Genomic DNA, 18,863 nt, shown 5'->3' with positions numbered 1-18,863 from the left:
GCTTAAGGACAGGGAAAATAAAGCACTTATTCATGCACTGCATAGTTAAACTATGGAACTGGCTCTTCTAGGAGACGGTGAGGGCCACCAACTTGGATGGGTTGAAAAGAGGATTGGATAAATCCATGGAAAAGGAGGCTGTCAGGGGCTGCTAGCCATGATGCCTGTGTCCTACCACCAGTGCCAGAGGTGATTCTGCCTCTGTATGCCGCTTTATGGGGATTATGAGAGAGAGAGAGAAAGTAAATTGTCGCTTCTGAAGAGAGACCACACCAGGGAGGAAAGGGTTAAATTCTCCCTCCACACCACATGATTATCACCTTCCCACCTCCCACTCCAACAGCTGCTGTGTCTTTTCCTTTTTTTAAATCATCCATCTTAAATGCAATAAATAAATAAATCCAGGTTTGAACCCAGAAGCTTCCCAAAAGCAAAGTCCTTCATGCATGTTATGCTGGCCTCATGGGGAAATGTAGGAACTCAGTGGCAGAACATCTGCTTTGCATGCAGAAAGTCCCAAGATTTCACCCCTGGCATCTCCTAGTTGTTGTTAGCATCCGTCTGTCTCGAGAAACAATGGAGTATGCCTCTGGGGGTGAAGTCAAACTGCTGTGTTAGCAGCACCAAATGACCTTTCCAGGTGCAAGCCTGGTCAGTGTGTCTGGAGGTTCTGGGCTGTCCAGAGGACAAGACCTTCCCTTTGTCCTTACTGATGTGGTCCAAAGGAAAGCAGAACAAGGCGTTTGGCACCCGCTTGGCTGCAGGAGTTGATGAAAAGAGGCATGCAAGGCATCGTCCAACCATTTTAGGGTCTCCATTCTGGATTTGTGTTGATTTCTTGTCCTGAATATATCCCACAAGGCAGTGGAGGTTTAGGACCAGAGTTTTCCTTCTCCTAGATGGGCTACCTTTCCAGGTGGATGAGACCCTGATAAGGCTGCTCTCTCTCTCTCTCTCTCTCTCTCTCTCTCTCTCTCTCTCTCTCTCTCTCTCTCTCTCTCTCTCTCTGTGTGTGTGTGTGTGTGTGTGTGTGTGTGTGTGTAAACACATCCCCCTCTCTTTCTTACACACACACCCTCACTTGCTACAGGTACTTCAGAATATTCTGGAAACAGAACGAGACTATGCCAAGGAGCTGCAGATGCTTTTGGGAACATACTTGAGACCTCTCCAATCCTATGACAAGTAAGATCCAACTTGTTGATGTCTTCTGTCAAGATAGGTAGAGATTAATCCTTGATTTGTACAAATTCTTGAATGGTTATTTACTATTTAGATTTCTCCAGCTCCAGAGCCTGTCGCTGGTTAGACTGGTTAGACTTGACACTTTAAAATGTGCCAATGTCTCTGAATCCAAAAGTTTTTAGTGATGGACACAACTTTTAAACTTTTAAACACCCTACTCACAGATTTTTAAGGTTCCTTTCAAATGATATATTTCTTTTCCATTAATTAAGCTTATTCCCAAAATGGGCAAAAATGTCCTTTTATTACAGGAGGAGAGCTACATACCCAAAATTCAAGTGTGTTGTGGAAATTGAGGAACAGGTTGTTGGTGATCAAAGCACTGTAACTGATATGATCACAGTCTATTTCAGAGGTGGGCAGCCTCTGACCCACTATTTCTCCCCATTTTAGGAAAGCCCACTCACGCACCCTATGACAGGTGTCATGTGTGATGTCAGGGGTGGAGTGGGTAAGGGCAAGGCTTCAAAGGGACAATCAGGAGCTCAAAATAGCCTGCTGATTGCTCTGTTGCTGAAACAGAACAAGGCAGCAGGAGTGCAAGGAGGGGAAGAAACTGCTTTCTCCTCCCAGTGATGCCCCTTGAAGCCTCCCCATGCTGATCCTTTCAACCTCCAATGTCCCAGTTTGAAAGGACCAGTGCAGGGTGGACTCTGCAAACCTTCCCACACATACCCTTCCAACCTTCAGTGTCTCCTGGTTCCTGTAGCTTCTGTCCTCAGTGCTCCCAAAATTGAGACAAATTAGTCTGCAAAGGATTGGGAACCCTGCAAAGGATTTTGACAATGTGTGTGGCTTCACCGACTGGTCAAATATGACCCACAAGGCCGATCCTGATAAGGATTCAGCCTGTGGACCCTAAAAGGTTTTCCTCCCCATGCCCAATGGAAGCTTTCTGTTATGTGAAATGAAAGCTCCATATTCCTTCAGTGCTTTTTAATGAGCAGATTTGATTTGCCCACTGTCTTGGTATTTGAATTTTTCCAGGCTGAGTGCCATGGATATTGCATCTTTACTTGGAAATGTGGATGAAATCTGCACCTTTCAGCAAACTCTCAACCAGCTGCTGGAAGAATGTGCTCAGTAAGTGCTTAACATTGCATTCGGGCAAGTATTTCCCATTTCTTTGAAGCCTGCTAATTGGGAGGGGTGGGGTCAAGAGGAAAGGATTGTCCAGTTGGAATATATGTAGGGAAGGAGGATAAATTCATGTCAGTTCAGCTTTTAATGTGAGCCTGGCTAAGCCACACTTGCCAGAGCAATGCACAACCCAAAGTACTGCCAGCCTTTTAAAATTCTCACTTCTGTGAATTTTCCAAGTCAGTTCTCCAACCAAAAAATGTTGGATGCATGCATTCTTGAAAATACCATCCATAAGTGATTTATTCTAGGGGAAATTGCTCACAAGGAGGTGCACAATTGGCAGAATTGTGCACAAAACTATATCTACCAGGAGAAATGTAAACTTAACACACTGACATATCTTTTGGGGATCTTTTTTTTAAAAGTATAAAGTGAAATATGGAAAACAGAATTTAAGGTTAGGAAAAAAATGGAAGTGATTGCTTAATCCTTGCTTAGAGATAAGAAAACCTGATTGCAAAATGCTTTCTTGTCTTTGGAAATGTTCTGTGACTTTTAGCAAATTATTGGCCTTGCTTGCTCATATGCATGTTGTAGGCAAGGGCTTGAGCTTGGGAGATTGTGCTTTGCTAACCAGGTGAGCTCCTGGCTGAGGTGCAAGGCATGACCTCCTGACCAAGTCCCCGTTCCCTTAACCATTGCATAGAAGCCTGCTCTGAAACCCTTCCCTTGTATATTACCTGCAGGCTCCCAGAGCACCAGCAAAAAGTGGGGAGCTGCTTCATAAGCCTTATGCCCCAGTTCAGGTCTCTGTACCTCACCTATTGTGCTAACCATCCTTCTGCCGTGAACGTCTTGACTCAGCACAGGTAAAAATTAAAATATTATTCTATTAGCTTTTCTCGCTCCCTGTCTTCTTCCTCTTCCTCCTTCCCCTTTAAATCCCCCCTTCTTCCCTGTGCAATCCAAGAACTCTAAAATCCTGAATTATGGATAATCTGAAGAGGCAAGTTAAACTTGGCACATCCTAGTTACAGGTAGGTTGGTCCGCCGTAGTTGAAACAAAATAAAAAAAATTCTTCCAGTAGCACCTTAGAGACCAACTAAGTCTGTTATTGGTATGAGCTTTCATGTGCATCTGAAGAAGTGTGCATGCATACGAAAGCTCATACCAATAACAGACTTAGTTGGTCTCTAAGGTGCTACTGGAAGAATTTTTTTTTTCTTTTGGCACATCCTGTTATTCTTCTCTATTACCTTGTTGCTGGTTAGGTGTGATTAAATAATATTATAAGGTATGATATTTATGTTGATTGCTTATCTATGTGTAGCAACAATAAGTTACCAGATATGGGAATTACAATATATTTTTAAACTCATAAATATTTTATTTTGTTTTAAAAGTGCCATTCAAAATGGTGCCCGCTAGAGACCCTAAGAGTGGCCATGTTGTTTCAGAGCAAGAGTCCATCTTGTTCCATATGTCTTTATTTGTTCACCTGTCTTCCAGTGACGAGCTGGAGAAGTTCATGGAGATTCAGGGAGCCCCTTGCCCAGGGATACTGACCTTAACCACAAACCTCAGCAAACCATTCACACGACTGGATAAATATATCATCCTTCTGCAAGAGCTTGAGCGGCACATGGAGGTGAGCTCAGTGGCTGGGAGAGGCATACCTGCTAGAAAAAGAAGGGGTGTTTTGCACCCTCTGAGCAATCATTGTCCCTGGTACTTTTGGCCAACTCCCAACAACAGGGTATGGTCAGCCATTCGAAGACCACATTCCCCAGGGGATTGTAAGTCAGAGGCCACATGCTGAAAATGCGCAGAGCCAAAGGCAAATTGACCACATTCCTTTACTCTTCCTTCAACTCCTCTTTCTCCTTTTCATAGAATTGTAGAGTTGGAAGGGACCCAAGGGTCATCTAGTCCAACCCCCTGCCATGCAGGAATCTTTTCTTTCTGCCTCCACCCCCCCCCGTTTCCCCCTCATTGCCATCCATGTGAAATTAGACAAGGACCACATGAAAATAGACCAAGGGCCACAGGTTGTCCACCCCGCTCTGTGGATTTTCATTTGCAGCTCTTGCCGACATGAATAAGCCAACTTCAGGCCTCAGATACTTGCTTGTCTTGTTTCACCAGAGGCAAAAGAAGGCAGAGAAATGAAGGTTACCTTTGTATACAGTAGGCTGGTTTCTGCATGCACTCTCTCTCAAACCCTCTATGCTCCGATTCAGGCAAGTAAAAAGCAGTTTCAGAGTCCAAGGCACATTCTAGCCAGGGAAAAGTTCTCCAGGAGGTGACACAGCAGGGCTGATAGAGAGGCTTGGAGGAATCTGAACCCCAGCCCTGTGGGAGATTAGCAGCAAAACCTAACTGATGCATGCTCTTGCAAATATGAGAACAGGCTCAGACAACAGAGCTGTATTGCTGAGAGGCAGATACTCAGACCATAGAAATGCAATGAGTAGAGACGGTTTTCTGTGATGTCATTTCCCCTCCTCTCCTGCAGAGGAAGGAAGAGCTGGGATAGCTCAGTTGGTAGAACATGAGGCTCTCAGGGTTGTGGGTTTGAGCCCCAGGTAGTACGAAACTTTCCTGCATTGTATGGGGTTGGACTAGATGATCCCTGTGGTCCCTTCCAACTCTACAATTCTATGATCAAACTTCTTCCCCCTCTCTCTTCCTTTGACCAGTAATGGATGCAGACATGCCTCCACTTGCCCTAGCTTTAGGCACATGCCTGAAACTGGTTATGCAGTAAATATAAGGATCTTGCCTCCATAGTTTTTATGGCTACTATTGCTGTGAACCAATGCATGATTATAAAGTAAGTAAATCTGTTGCCCAGCTCTGTGTTAAACGGCATCTAAGAAAGAGAGAGCCAGCTTACTTCATTAACTGGACTTGCTCAAAACAAGATTTTAAAGTCTAATTCCTATGCTTTTACTTTTGCTGCCAAAGATGGGATTTTGAAACCGTCCAACCCACAGATGAGGGCACCTGGAGGGATAATTGCAATTAATATATCCTCTCCTATCCATTAAAACCCATCCCACAAGTCCTGAGCTTCCCCACCCCAGTTTTAGATGGTTGTAAACCGCCTTAATATCCTTTGAGTAAATGCCAGTATATCAATGATTCCAAAAAATAAGAATGGGTCCTAATATAACCCACGCCCCCTTGATCTGCTGCACTTTGACTTACACACACACGTACCTGCCCCTTTGCACTTGCTAATGCTTCTCTTTTCCTAGGAAGCTCATCCAGACCACGAAGATGTCTTGAGAGCAGTCACCTCCTTCAAGTCTCTTGTGGTAAGTCTTGGAAGCAGGCTCTGTGAGCCACACATCACCAGGAGTGGAGCAATCTAGGGGGGATAATGGAGGGTCAAAGACCCATGACTATTTCTGCAGTGGGGTCCCTGTCTCCAATGTCTGCCCATTCAGCATGAAAGGGGAGTTTTTCAGCCACTGGGAAAAAACCAGGTGCCTCAGTTTCAAGAAGGTGGTTGCAAGTTCTGCTCCGTACAAGGAAAACAAATTAAGCTATTCTGAAAGAACACATTGGAGCATATCAAATTGTCTGCCCATTCTTTTGCACAGAAAATAAGTTGATCTCTTTGAAAGGCAACACATACAGGTCTGCATTGGCCATGAAAATATTTAATATTTTTATTTTTATTTCTGCAAACCTTGGGTCTTCCGAATCTTCCCTCTGACTTATGCTTGTAGAGCAAGTTCACCATTCATATGGGATAGGAGTAAGAAACCCACCCAAGGGTCCAGTTCACTTCTGTGCAACCTCCCTGGGGCCAAGTGCCAGTGGTGGGAGGGGGGACTGGAGACAATAATGGGCATAGCAACACATGCAAATGTTACCTTTCTATGGCATGCTCCTTTCTACCCCCACCAACACCAGGCAAGCAAGTTATTGGAGTTCAAGGCACATTCCAGCCAGGCAGAAAAATATTGAAGGAGCATATGAAGTGAGTGCTGTGTCTTACGGGGAGGTCGCCGGGGAGGGAGTGTGGCCTGGGGAGAATCTGACTGTGAGGGCCACATCTGGCCCCCAGTACAGACATTTCCACCCCTAGTATGTGTAAGGAGTGCTCCTTTGAATCGCCCCATGTGCATTTTCCTAGGAATGTTCACTCACATAAATTCAGAAGCTGCAGCGAAGAGATTTAAAAGAGGGGATTTAAACTCTCCACATGGGGGCACTCTTTCCCCACTCAAAGCTCAATCTTCTGTTCTTAGGAAAGCAAAGATTCTTTCTCTTGCCTCTTCCGCTGCCTTCACTGTAGCCCAGTCTGGATAAGCCACTTCCTTCCTCATCAGAGAAGAAGCACATGTTGTGGTGGGAAGGTGGGCAGGAGACATCTGAAGCTGGGTGCAAAGAAGGAGGTGAATGTTGGTTGAAAACAGGAAAGAAAAGAGGCGTTGAGTTAGCTCAGACGGCTGGGGAGTGGAGGCATTGCTGTGCTTCGCCTGCACAAGGTCCCCGGTTCAATCCCCTACATTTCCGCAAAGAAAGAGCAGGAAAGATCCTTCTCTTTTGCCTGAGACCCTGGAGAGCTGCTATTAATCATAAGAACACCTGAAAAGCCCTGCTGGGTCAGTATAAAGGGGAGTTCTAGTCCAAATGCCCAAATGGGAAACCCACAAGCAGGACCTGAATCACTTGCGATTCCTAGCAGCTAACAGAGGCCTATTGACTCTGACACATGAGGCAGAACGCGGACATTGTGTCTAGCAGCCGTTGGAGCCATGGACCAACTTTGTTGCCATCCCTCAATTCTTAAATGAGGCATCCAGTTCCAGACATCTATTCCCTCTCCTCCCATATCTTTGTGTTTTTGTTGGAGAGGGAAGAAAAACAGGGTTTGGGGTTTTGCCTTGCTTTTTATGCTTGCCCTCTGATCTGTAACCAAAGCCTTTCTTTTCTCTCTTGGCAGTCCCAGTGTCAGGAGATGAGGAAGAGGAAACAGCTTGAGCTCCAGATCCTGTCAGAGGCCATCCAGGGATGGGAGGGCGAAGACATAAGATCAATGGGCAACGTCCTGTATATGTCACAAGCCTTGGTCCAGTATGGAGTGAGTGAGGTGAGAGTGGCAGGACTTAATATCCTAAACCTTGAGGGCTGGACTCTTTCTCCATCACCTATTTGTCTGTTCTCTGTGGTCAAGGGTCCTGGTATGACCCTCTTCCCCACAGCTCCACCAAAAAGGAGGCTTCTCCCATTTACACATCTCAAGTCCAATATGGGAGAAGTGGGGAGGTGAGAGAGGCAGTCTAAAAAGAAGAAGAAGACCAGTGAATACCACTCATGTTTGCCTCTGTGATTTCCATCCCTGACCTTAAATGAACAAGAGGATTGAAGGGATTTTCACTCACATTTACATTTCTGGCAGAATTCTCCAGCATATCTAATTCAGCCCCTTCCCAGGCTTGCGATGGTGTGAGACTCTGGTAGCAGCAGGGTGTGTCATTTCATGGGTGGTGAAACTTAATCTTTGCAAATTTCTACAGCGAGGAGTCTTTAAAAATGTGTTTTTAGGTGTGAGGAATTCAAATCTAAAATTTTTGGAGAACAGTTCGCTTGGTAAACCTACGTTTTGATGAAGAAGAACATGAAGTGCTTTTGGAAACCCGAATAATTTTAATTTTGCCTTCTGAAAATGCTGGGCTTTGCCAAATAATATTAATATTAATTTATAACTGGTAGTACTTAGCAATCTTTTTAATGATTTCTGTGCAGTTTTACACACATTTTACTTGCCGGTCAAAACTAAATTATATTAATTTAATCAAAATATATTTTGAAATCCCCAAGTCATGTTACAACTTTTAAGCATTTTCCTCATTTCTGGAATTTGAAAATTGAAAAATTCAACACGTCCTGAGTCAGGTGGGCCTCAGCATGAATTTCCCTTTTTTGTTTCAGGAAAAAGAAGAAAGATACCTCATGTTGTTTTCTAATGCCCTGCTGATTCTCTCCGCCAGTCCTCGAATGAGCGGATTTATTTATCAAGTGAGTAGTGTCTTCTTGGGATTGCAGGAATTTGGCTTTCTTTCTTTTTTGAAGGACTTTTTTTTTTTGCCCCCCCCAAAAATCACATGTTATTGTGGTAAATTTGACCTTGAAATTCCAAACTACTGTATCACCAGCTTGTTATGACTGGAGAAGCAGTTCCCAAGACAAAGAAGAAAGGATCTCTGTCTCCAACATTCGAAGATCAAGTCCTAGGACTGCTCACAGGATTAAAAGAAGGGCAGGATAGACACTCACAAGAATTTAAGGAAATTAAGAATGAAATTGGAATTTTGAATAAAGAAATACAGTACAACAGGTGAAATCAGAAGTTTTGGAAGTGGATACAAAAGTCACGCAGCTTGAAACAGTTTGAATCCAGGACCTGGAAAGGCAACAGTATCAAGCACAGGTGGCAATAGCTTTTTTGCAGATGAAGGAGAGAGCAACTAAATTAAGATTACGAGCATTTCCAGAAATGGAACAAGACAATTTGAAAGCAACTTTAATCCAGGAATTCAAGGCATCTTGGGACCTGACAGAGAAAGAACAGAGAAAGAACTGGAAGCAATAATTTTGAGGGCCTACAGGTTTGGAGCAAGACCAAAGAAAAAAGACTCAAAATTTGTTAGTGATTGTTTGGTGACCTTTCAAACTAAAGAACAGAGAGATAAAATTTTGGGACTACATTACCAGAAAAACCTGAAAGTACAAGATTGTGGGTTTATGTGAACATTGCCCAGTAGGCCACAGGCAAAAGCAAACAGAATATGGGCCTTTTACAGGGTGTGGGAATCACAGGGATGAGGCACAACAACGGGGGAGGGGGCTCACAGGGATGAGGCACAACAAAGGGAGGGGGAAACCCCAGAGCCATGGGGGGGGAGGTAGGACCCTGAGTCAGCCAAAGCAGTGGGGGGTGGAAAGAAGATTCCACCTAAACATTAGGAAGAACTTTCTGACAGTAAGAGCTGTTCGGCAGTGGAATTTGCTACCAAGGAGTGTGGCGGAGTGAGTCTCCTTCTTTGGAGGTCTTTAAGCAGAGGCTTGACAGCCATATGTCAAGAATGCTTTGATGGTGTTTCCTGCTTGGCAGGGGGTTGGACTGGATGGCCCTTGTGGTCTCTTCCAACTCTATGATTCTATGATTTTCAGGAACACACATGGGTGGGAGAGTCTTATTTTTGAAATTTACAGTAGGGGAGTCAGGGTTGGGACAGGGCAGGTGAGGGGACTCTGAAGGGAGACTCTGAAGGTCCATTTAACAGGAAAAGGTCCACTTAACACAAAAACCCACAGCAACGTGTAGCCGCGCCAGCTAGCTTTGAAATAAATTTGAACACATCCACAGAGAAAAGGGTTATTTGGGACACAAGCAAGGCGGTAATGAGAGGTTTCATGATTAAACAGAATGGAATAAGGAAGAAGGCCCAGAATGAGAAAAAGATATTATTCTGAGTCCATTAAAAGAGAAAAAGAAAAAGTTGAGGAGTAATCAAAAAAATCAACAGATTCAAAAGGAAATAAAGGCCTTACAAGCACAGTTCTCTTAATTGATAAACCAGGAAATCGAATGGAAAATTAAAATGATGAGACAAAGGACTTTGGAATCGGCAAATAAATGTGGTAAGTTATTAGCCTGGCAAATGAAAAAGAGACAGAAACAAAGTACTATAATTAACATTGTGCATGAAGAAAAGATTATTGAGAGCCCTGTTGAAATTAGGAAATGTTTTAAACATATTATAAACAGCTTTATAAGAGAGAGAAAAAGGAAATGGGAAAAATAGAACAGTTTTTGGACAAATATGGACAGCAGAAAATTCCTGAGGAAAAAAAGATCCTACTCAACCACCAGATTTCAAGGCAAGAAGTTGAATTAGTGATTAATCAGATGCAAATTGGCAAGACACCAGGACCAGATGGACTGACCGATAAGACACTTAAAGAACGGCTGATTCAGCCATTGATGGAGGTCTGTGATGGAATATTAGGGGGGTGGGACAGGGCGCCCGAGACCTGGAGTGATGCACTTATTACACTGATACTGAAACTAGATACAGACAGAGCTCAAGTAAGGAATTATCGTCCAATCTCTTTGTTAAATGTGGGTTACAATTTTTTTGCAAGCATCATGGCCTCAAGATTTTAAAAAGTCCTTAATGAGCAGATCAATGATCAAACAGGTTTTTTACCTACAGGTGGGTAGCCGTGTTGGTCTGAGTCGAAGCAAAATAAAAAAATTCCTTCAGTAGCACCTTAAAGACCAACTAAGTTTATATTTTGGTATGAGCTTTCGTGTGCATGCACACGAAAGCTCATACCAAAATATAAAGGTTTTTTACCTGTGAGACACATGAAGGACAACATTAGGAATATAATCAATGTCTTGGAAAAATTAGAGGTGAAAAAGAATTCTAAAGCTTTGTTAATGTTTATTGATGCAGAGAAGGCCTTTGACAACATTTCTTAGAGTTTCATGAAGAAATGCGATTTATTTTGAGCAAAAAGCAAAAAATATAATAAACAATGTGGTATCAGAGGAAATTAGAATTGAGAAGGGTTCCAGACAAGGGTGCCCACTCTCCCTCTTATTGTTTATTTCAGTTTTGGAAGTCTTGCTGAACATCATAAGAAAAGATGAAGAGATAAAAGGGGTTAGAGTGGGCTCTAAACAGTATAAATTAAAAGCCTTTGCTGATGAGCAGAATATGCTTTTTTGTGTGCACACACTTTGCCTGGGGAGCTGAATCACAAAACTTAGAAAGCAGCATGAAATTTCAAAGGAGAGCTCCATATTAGTTTCCTTATTGGTTCAGGAAATGTAAATGAGGCAGGTTTGCATTAAGAAAAATGAAATCTATTCATTTGACAATTATTAACAATAATCAACAAATCTGCTCCAGAAAAAAAATACTTCAAATCATAATATTCTACAAGAAAGTATGACTTAAGATAAAATGACAATATTTCTTCCAAAAGAACCCTCTCAAAATCTACTGGAATTTGCTTTTGCAGGAATAAATTATTTTCTTGACAATACTGTATGAGGGACAACCGGTTCCCCCAAAATTTATTTCCATATTTACTCGCAATTCTCATCCTTAGATGTTCATTTTGACAGTGTAGCCAAATTCCAGACTTTATTAAGCCAATCTTTCCAAGGAGCAATGCAACCTTTTATTTTTTGTAAATACTTATGAAAGCATCATAAACCTGGCACTAGATTAGAGCAGGCTTTCTCTCTTCAGTCTTAACACAGGAAGGCACACATTATCTTAAGATGCACTGATGTATATATGTGTACCATTTAAGATCAAAGAAACCCAGCTCCCCTGCTCCCCCCTTTCAAAACTACTCTTTGAGTCATATACAGATTTGTGCATATTCAGCTAATTGATTTGATGAGTTGACTTGGGTTTCTTTAATAAGGTGGCAGTCCCTAACTAAAATTTACATATTGCAAAAAAAGTCAGTCAAGGTTGCTCAGGAAAACGTTGACATAATACCTTTTTTTCTTTCTTTCTTTCTTTCTTTCTTTCTTTCTTTCTTTCTTTCTTTCTTTCTTTCTTTCTTTCTTGGGAGCAGGCAAAGCTCCCTTTAATAGGTATGATGGTCACAAAATTAGAAGATGTGGAAGTCAATGAACATGCTTTTGAAATTTCAGGTCAGTGTGCTGCTAGCGGCTTAGATGCATGCATTGATTAGATTTGATTGAATATTTATACCCACTTTTCTACTCTAATGATACTGACAGTGGCTTGCAATAGAAGGCCAAAAAAAAAAGCAACATACAGCAATGATGCAAAATGCTGAATACAATATAAAATACAAGGAGAACCTTGCTGGATCAGGCAAAAGGCCCACCTGGTCCATCCTGTTCTCACAATGGCCATGCCTACATCCTGTGGGGAAACCTACAAGCAGCCACTCTCCCCACCTGTGAATTCTGAGCTACTGGTATTCAGAGAGATGCCAGGTGGCATTCAGCTAAGTTTTCCTCAAAGTATACTCACTGAAAACAATTACAGACTGAGGTCCACGAGTTTCAGTGTGCATATTTTCAGTAACACTGTGCTGAATCCTGATGGCCTCTGGCAGTGGAAATAAGATGCTGCCATCACGGTTGGGTAGCCTTATTTAGTGGAAATAAATGATGTATTGCAATGGTGGTGAACCTCTGGCCCGTAGGCTAAAATCCTGACCTGGCAGGGCATTCTAGTTTGGCCCATGGCACCATTTTTCACAAGCCGCATCCTTCTGTCAATCAAGTGATGCCACTTGTGGCGGCAGCTGATGAGCTGGAAGGGAGGGAGGGAGGGGTTCAATTCTGCCATGGCTGTGCAAACAGGTGCTTGAAGCCAAAACAGAATGAGTGGGCTTTGTTGTTGCTGTTGCTGCTGCTGTTGTGTGCTTTGTTGTGATTGTTGTTGCTGTTTGTTGTTGTTTTTAAATGAGTTAACCTGGTTCGTACAGGGAGCCTGGTCGACCGGATTATGGTGCATTGCAACAGCAACCAGGATCTGCACGACTGGCTTGACCATTTGCACAGGCTCACCAGGGGGACGGTTTCAAGTGGCAGCCTCTCCAAGACACATTCCTGGGGTTCTCATTCTGTAAGTTGATCTGCTGTGTGGGGCAATCTTGGTCTGTTCCAGGCTCCTTGGGAGGGGGGGCAACACACCTGCCGTTCCTGCAGAGGGTGCTAGTGTGCTGGAAATCCACTATGACCAGAATCCTATGTAGGAGTTGAAGAGAGAATGGATTGCCTTCACCCTCTGCCCTTCAGATCCCTTTTGAAGCCTCTTACATTGTGTGCTCATTTATTAAACTGTTTGGGTTGACTAAAGCTGCAGCTGCTTATTCTGTTTCCTTGATGTTTCCCTAATTGTTGATTTCCACATTATATCTGAGCTTTCACCGACTGAAAAGCCACTTCTGGATTTTTTAATTTTAAAATATATTTTTCAATGTTACAAAACCACATTCATATTAAAACAAACATTTCCCCATTCCTATCTTTCTTTAAAACAAACCAGTCATTTACAACTTCCCTTTCCTGGTTCCTTTAATTTTCCCACCTATCCCACATATTGTTGTATATCCATTTAACTTCTTTATTCCTTTATTGTTCCTTTGCTATGTGTTATACAGTGGTACCTCAGTTTATGAACACAATTGGTTCCAGAAGTCTGTTCATAAACTGAAGCGTTCATAAACTGAAGCGAACTTTTCCATTGAAAGTAATGGAAAGTGGATTAATCCGTTCCAGACGGGTCCACGGAGTACTTAAACTGAAGCGTTCATAAACTGAAGCATGGGTGTAATTGGTTCCGGAAGTCTGTTCATAAACTGAAGCGTTCATAAACTGAAGCAAACTTTCCTATTGAAAGTAATGGAAAATGAATTAATCTGTTCCAGATGGGTCCACGGTGTTCATAAACCGAAAATTCATAAACCGAGGTTCCACTGTACTGTTGAATTCACCCTAATCCTACCAACGATTCACATGTTTACAGTTGTTTTCCAGATACTCCACAAAATTTTCCATTCCTCTGCCACTTCTGGAAATTTAATTTAATAGTTCAAGTTTCCAGAAAGAACAAATGGGGGGGGGGCCTAGCAAAAAAGTTTGCAAATACAGTGGTACTCAAACAGCTTGGCTCCTAAACAAATCCCAAACACTGCAAACCTCGAAGTGAGTGTTCCAGTCTGCGAACCTTTTTTGGAAGCCAAATGTCTGATATGGCTTCCATGGCTTCCGATTGAGTGCAGGAAGCTCCTGCAGCCAATCAGAAGCCGTGTCTTGGTTTTCAAATCGTTTTGGGAGTCAAACGGACTACCAGAATGGATTAAGTTTGAGAACCAAGGTACCACTGTAGTGGAAACGAGCAACATACTTGTGCTTTGCTCCACTATATTTCCCTTTGTGGCTTTTATGTTGTGTGAAAGCTCAAGTAGAATCTGAGCAACAAGAACAAAGGAAATTGCCTTATCCTGAGTTGAGCCATCTAGTTCAGTATTGCCTACACTGACTGGCAGTGGCTCCGCAGGTTTGCAGGCAGTATTCTCTTCCAGCATTATCTGAGGATAGAACCCGGGACCTTCTGCTTGCAAGGCAGGTGCCCTTCCCCAAATGAGGCAGCACAACCAAAATGGGCCCTCTTTCCTTTCCTTGGAAGATATGGAAACTCTCAGCAGGTTAACAAGCTAAATTAATAAATAAGAACTGTTTTATCATCAGACTTTCAGCTCTACTGGACAAGCCCGTGGTCCGTTGGAGCCGCCCAAAATCGTTAAGCCCTGGACCTTAAGTTGCCTCCGCCCTGCACCTCCCCTCAGGCCATCGGTGGCACTCAGCTACAAAGAGGTAATTGTCACAAATGGGTCTGGGTTGTGCCACTGGATGAATACTGGGCATTGCTGTCTCACTTTGTGGCTGGATGTGTAAGCTTAACACAGGAGGCTGGACCCACTAAGCAACATGTTCACAAATCCAGGCAGAAGGGAAACCCACTGCCGTAGAATTTTAGTGTTGGGATCGACCTTAGAAGTCATTTAGTATAAATCCTGCTGTTCAATGCAGGAGCTATAATTTAGGACACACCTCCAGAATCCATGAGGGATGGCTACTTGACTTCTACATAATACTTCCAGAGAGGAGAGCAGCTCCTACCATTAGGAAGTTTCTCCTGCCGTTTAGCTGAAATCTGCTTTGTTGCACTCTAGTCCAACAAAGGCACCTGCTCCGTCTTCTGCACGACAACCCTGCAAATATTTGAGGGCTACTCTTATGTCTCCCCTTTTTGGGGGATGGGTCGTGTCAGTAGCTCAATGAAGGTGTTGACCCAATATGCAGCAGCTGCGGAAAAGATAAAATTCCATGCCAGGGATCATTATTAGGAAAGGAACTGAATAGAAAACTGCCAATATCATAATGCTATCATACAAATCTATGGTGTGACCGCATTTGGAATATTGTCCAGTTCTGGGCTCCTCGCCTCAAAAAAGATATTGTAGATTTGGGGAAAGTCCAGGAAAGTCCAGCCAGAATGATACCCCCCTTTTATCTTTTGGGTGTATTTTTTGTCTTTTTAAACCCATAGAAAAACTGGGATTCTTAGGAATAAAGTATATTTCATATTTGGTAAAAAGGTAAAGGTAAAGGCTGCTCCAGCAGCCAAACAGCTCACAGAGAAAGAAAACCACTTTCCCACTTAATTTCATCCATCCAATTTCTTCTCATGCTATAACAGTGTTCAAATCTAAGCCCACAGGAAAATGGGCTGGCATAGGGGAGTTTATTTGCATCATACAGGAAACTTGTGTCGCAACCCCCGAACAGTGTTACTATAAAATCACTCTTCAATACTTTTCAGGGATTTTTTTTTATGACTCATTTTTTTACACAACTCACCCCTCAGGGCTTCTGTACACAGGTGCTGATGGTCTATTTTTGTTCCTAAAATTTCATAAACATTGTCAGACATTGCCAAAGATATTTTGTTTTGTTTTGTTTTGCTCAATATTCGTGTGTCCATTTTTCTCGGGAGTATATTCCATTGCTGTTCATGTGTCTAAGTAAATGAGCACTGGTGTGGTAATCAGTTTTTAAGTGTGGGAGCTCATCATGGCAGTCAGCATTGCGCCACCAAAGAGAAATTTCAAGTGGGCGTTGGAAATCCAACAACCATGCTATCAGATATTTGGATAAAGCCTTGCTTTCAGGGAGGCTGTGCTGGCTTCTGTTTTGTGTTCTGGCTCCACCCACCATGGCTCTGGCCCCACCCACCATAGGCCAAGGCTCCCTGATTGACTTTCCTCTGTGAATCAATGGCCCTTCTTTGCGAAAAGGTTACCTATTCCTGCCCTTGAGTTTCCTGGCTCCAATTCCTTGTAACTGCCTATTTATCTGCCCTCTTTGAGTGAGCAGTGAGTCTCCTTTGGGTGAAGCCGGGAGGTGAAGGTGGGTGGAAACAGGTCCCCCTGAGAAGGAAGTGCCCAAGTGCCCCTCGAAACCTGGAGCCCACACCAACTCGTACAGAGACACGACAGGCAGACTCCCCCTTGAGGGCGGGTGACCCTTTCTCAGGAGCAGTTGAGTGAGCTGACCACATCCAACATGGGGGAGTAGAAGATTTAACCCCCTTCCTGCAGCAGAGGCTAACTGGTAAGGGGAGAGACCCTGAGCAGTGAGTCATTCAGAGTTGCAGAAGGAAACTGCTTCCATGAACAGAGAGCCTCTGGTCCCATGGGAGTTTTTCAGTGTTTAATCAATGCCTTTCCTCCTCCTCGTTATTATGAATAGTAATAGTCAAATTTGTCAGTCATTTTACAGAGCGGCTTAACTAGATGAGAAATGCAATGAACAAAAGTAAAACTTAAACAGTAATCAATGCAAAATAAATAAAATGCTCTTCCAATGGCGTATCAGTAAGCGCAAGTCCTACCCACCCCATTAAGATACCAGACTGAAAAAAGTCAGTTGCTTTTTTTCATGAATCATGCTTACCTTCTCATGTTTGTCTTTGTCTTTTTCTTTTTATGTTCATCGGTAGAGGATGACTTACATTTTAAAGGTAAGGATGAAATCATCTCCATGACTTCCTGGCATAGCTGCCAAGTATCCCGTTTCTGCCGGGGAAACCCCTTTTTTCTTACCGTTTCCCGGCGGTCTCCCGTTTAGCGAAAAATCCCGGTATTGTCCCTTGAATCGGCTTCTGCCCGGCGGCCATTTTTCTGGTGCCGCTTCGCCCTTCTATGGGCACCAGAAAATGGTGGCGCCGCCGCCGGAAGTCGCTTCCGCGCATGAGCGGAAGTTGCGTGGCGCGACTTCCGGTGGCGATTTGCCCTTCTATGGGCATCAGAAAATGGCGGCGCCGGCGCCGGAAGTCGCTTTTACGTGTTTCCGGTCATGCGCGGAAGCGACTTCCGGCGCTGGCACCGCCATTTTCTGGTGCCCATAGAAGGGCGAAGCGCCACCGGGAGTTGCGTCATGCAACTTCCGGTCATGCGCGCGCTGCCGATCCCGGATCTTTACGTCCCAAACTTGGCAGGTATGCTTCCTGGGTGGCTACATTGCATGTATGTTTTAACAAAGGACAAGTGGGTTTCCCCCTTCTCCCTCCACAACCTTCTGCATTTGTGTGTCAAATTTTCTCAGAGCTGTGTTTGTTTTGCAATTCATTGCCATTCACTTACTGCATTGTCCTGGCTACAAGCAATGGGACTTACTCCCAAGCACTTCTGCAAAAGGACACTTAATGCTGCGGCTGAATTCAGAGCAAGGGAAAAAAGATTAATCTGTCTGGGGCTCTTGAGTCATCCTTTCCCAACCTAGTGCCTTCCATATCATGGGAGCCCATAGGAATGTTTGGGGTGTGTGAGGGAGCAAGCCCGGGGGGGGGGGCACTTCTGGCGAGGCATCATGGTGCGCGCCACTGCGCCACAGAGCTCCTGAGGGCAGCCAGCGTGTTTGCGCTGCCTAAAGGGCTCCCGAGCTGCTGAGACCGCCGCCACCACTGCGTGAGTGCCAGGGGTGCCCAGTGGACCAGCCGGGAACGTGAAAAATCGCGCCGGGGGGGGGGGGGGGGCAGCGATCGCAGCAGGCCAGAGCAGAGGGCATCCGGCCATCGATCAGACGGAACTCTGGGGCCCTGAGGCCTAGAACCACCCGCCTTGCGGTGCGCCAGGGCTCCAGAGAGAGAAGGGAGAAATAAATAACAAAAACCCCAGCCTTTTTGCCGCCGCCGCCATGCTCAATCCAGAGAGGGAGGGGAGAGGAGCCTTGGACCTGGCCCTGCTGCTACTGTGCCACCGCACTGGGTAGATTATATATATATATATATATATATATATATATATATATATATATATATATATATATACACACACACACACACACACACACACACACTTTTCTTTTTCTCCTTTTTTCCCTTTCCCTTAAATTTTTCTTCTATAAAAATAAAAAGAAATAGAAATAATTTTTTTCTCTCCCCCTTTCCTTTTTATTGAATAATAATAATAATAATATTTTCTCTTTAACCAATATTTTTAGTATTTTACCATTTATCACCTCCACCTTCCACCTTTTAACACCCAAACCCCCCTCTTTTCATACACTTTAATCCTTTAAGAAAAAACAAAACAAAGCAAAAACCAAACCAAGCCCCCCTCCCCCCAAGTTCCCAGCCCTTTTACTAAATTTCTACCATTTTTAAGCTGTTGTCCTCTCCTCCCCAACCTCTTTTACCTTAGCTTTATATTATTCCTTCCGCCTCAATACATAAAAATACTCCTTAAAACCCTCCCCAGACACTCGACCCCCCCTACATATTCTCTCCTTATTTTTACCCTCCATCCCACTTGTTACTTCCCATCCCCACCTTTGTCTTTTGTCCCTTTTTCTCTCTTTCTCTCCCCCCTTATCTAGTCTGTTTATCAACCTGTCTCCAATAGGGGAGCCTTTCCTCCCACCCATCACCCCCCTTTACAA

The 18,863-nt window shown here is 43.7% G+C and overlaps 1 protein-coding gene across 3 annotated transcripts in view; it reads left to right on the top strand.

The window, feature by feature from the left end:
• ARHGEF6 (Rac/Cdc42 guanine nucleotide exchange factor 6) overlaps positions 1–18,863 on the top strand; it is a 129,517-nt gene that overhangs the window by 31,878 nt on the left and 78,776 nt on the right. For all 3 annotated transcript variants that reach the window (XM_060270030.1, XM_060270031.1, XM_060270029.1), the window contains exons 6-16: positions 1,091–1,185; positions 2,233–2,328; positions 3,075–3,197; positions 3,839–3,977; positions 5,590–5,649; positions 7,290–7,436; positions 8,279–8,365; positions 11,954–12,032; positions 12,842–12,981; positions 14,610–14,735; positions 16,924–16,944. In XM_060270030.1, the coding sequence (XP_060126013.1) occupies positions 1,091–1,185; positions 2,233–2,328; positions 3,075–3,197; positions 3,839–3,977; positions 5,590–5,649; positions 7,290–7,436; positions 8,279–8,365; positions 11,954–12,032; positions 12,842–12,981; positions 14,610–14,735; positions 16,924–16,944 (1,113 nt within the window). The remainder of the gene's footprint in view (positions 1–1,090; positions 1,186–2,232; positions 2,329–3,074; positions 3,198–3,838; positions 3,978–5,589; positions 5,650–7,289; positions 7,437–8,278; positions 8,366–11,953; positions 12,033–12,841; positions 12,982–14,609; positions 14,736–16,923; positions 16,945–18,863) is intronic.

This window comes from Zootoca vivipara, chromosome W, assembly GCF_963506605.1.
Source record: "Zootoca vivipara chromosome W, rZooViv1.1, whole genome shotgun sequence".
Classification (NCBI taxonomy): domain Eukaryota; kingdom Metazoa; phylum Chordata; class Lepidosauria; order Squamata; family Lacertidae; genus Zootoca; species Zootoca vivipara.
This window is presented reverse-complemented; position numbering and strand designations above follow the sequence as displayed.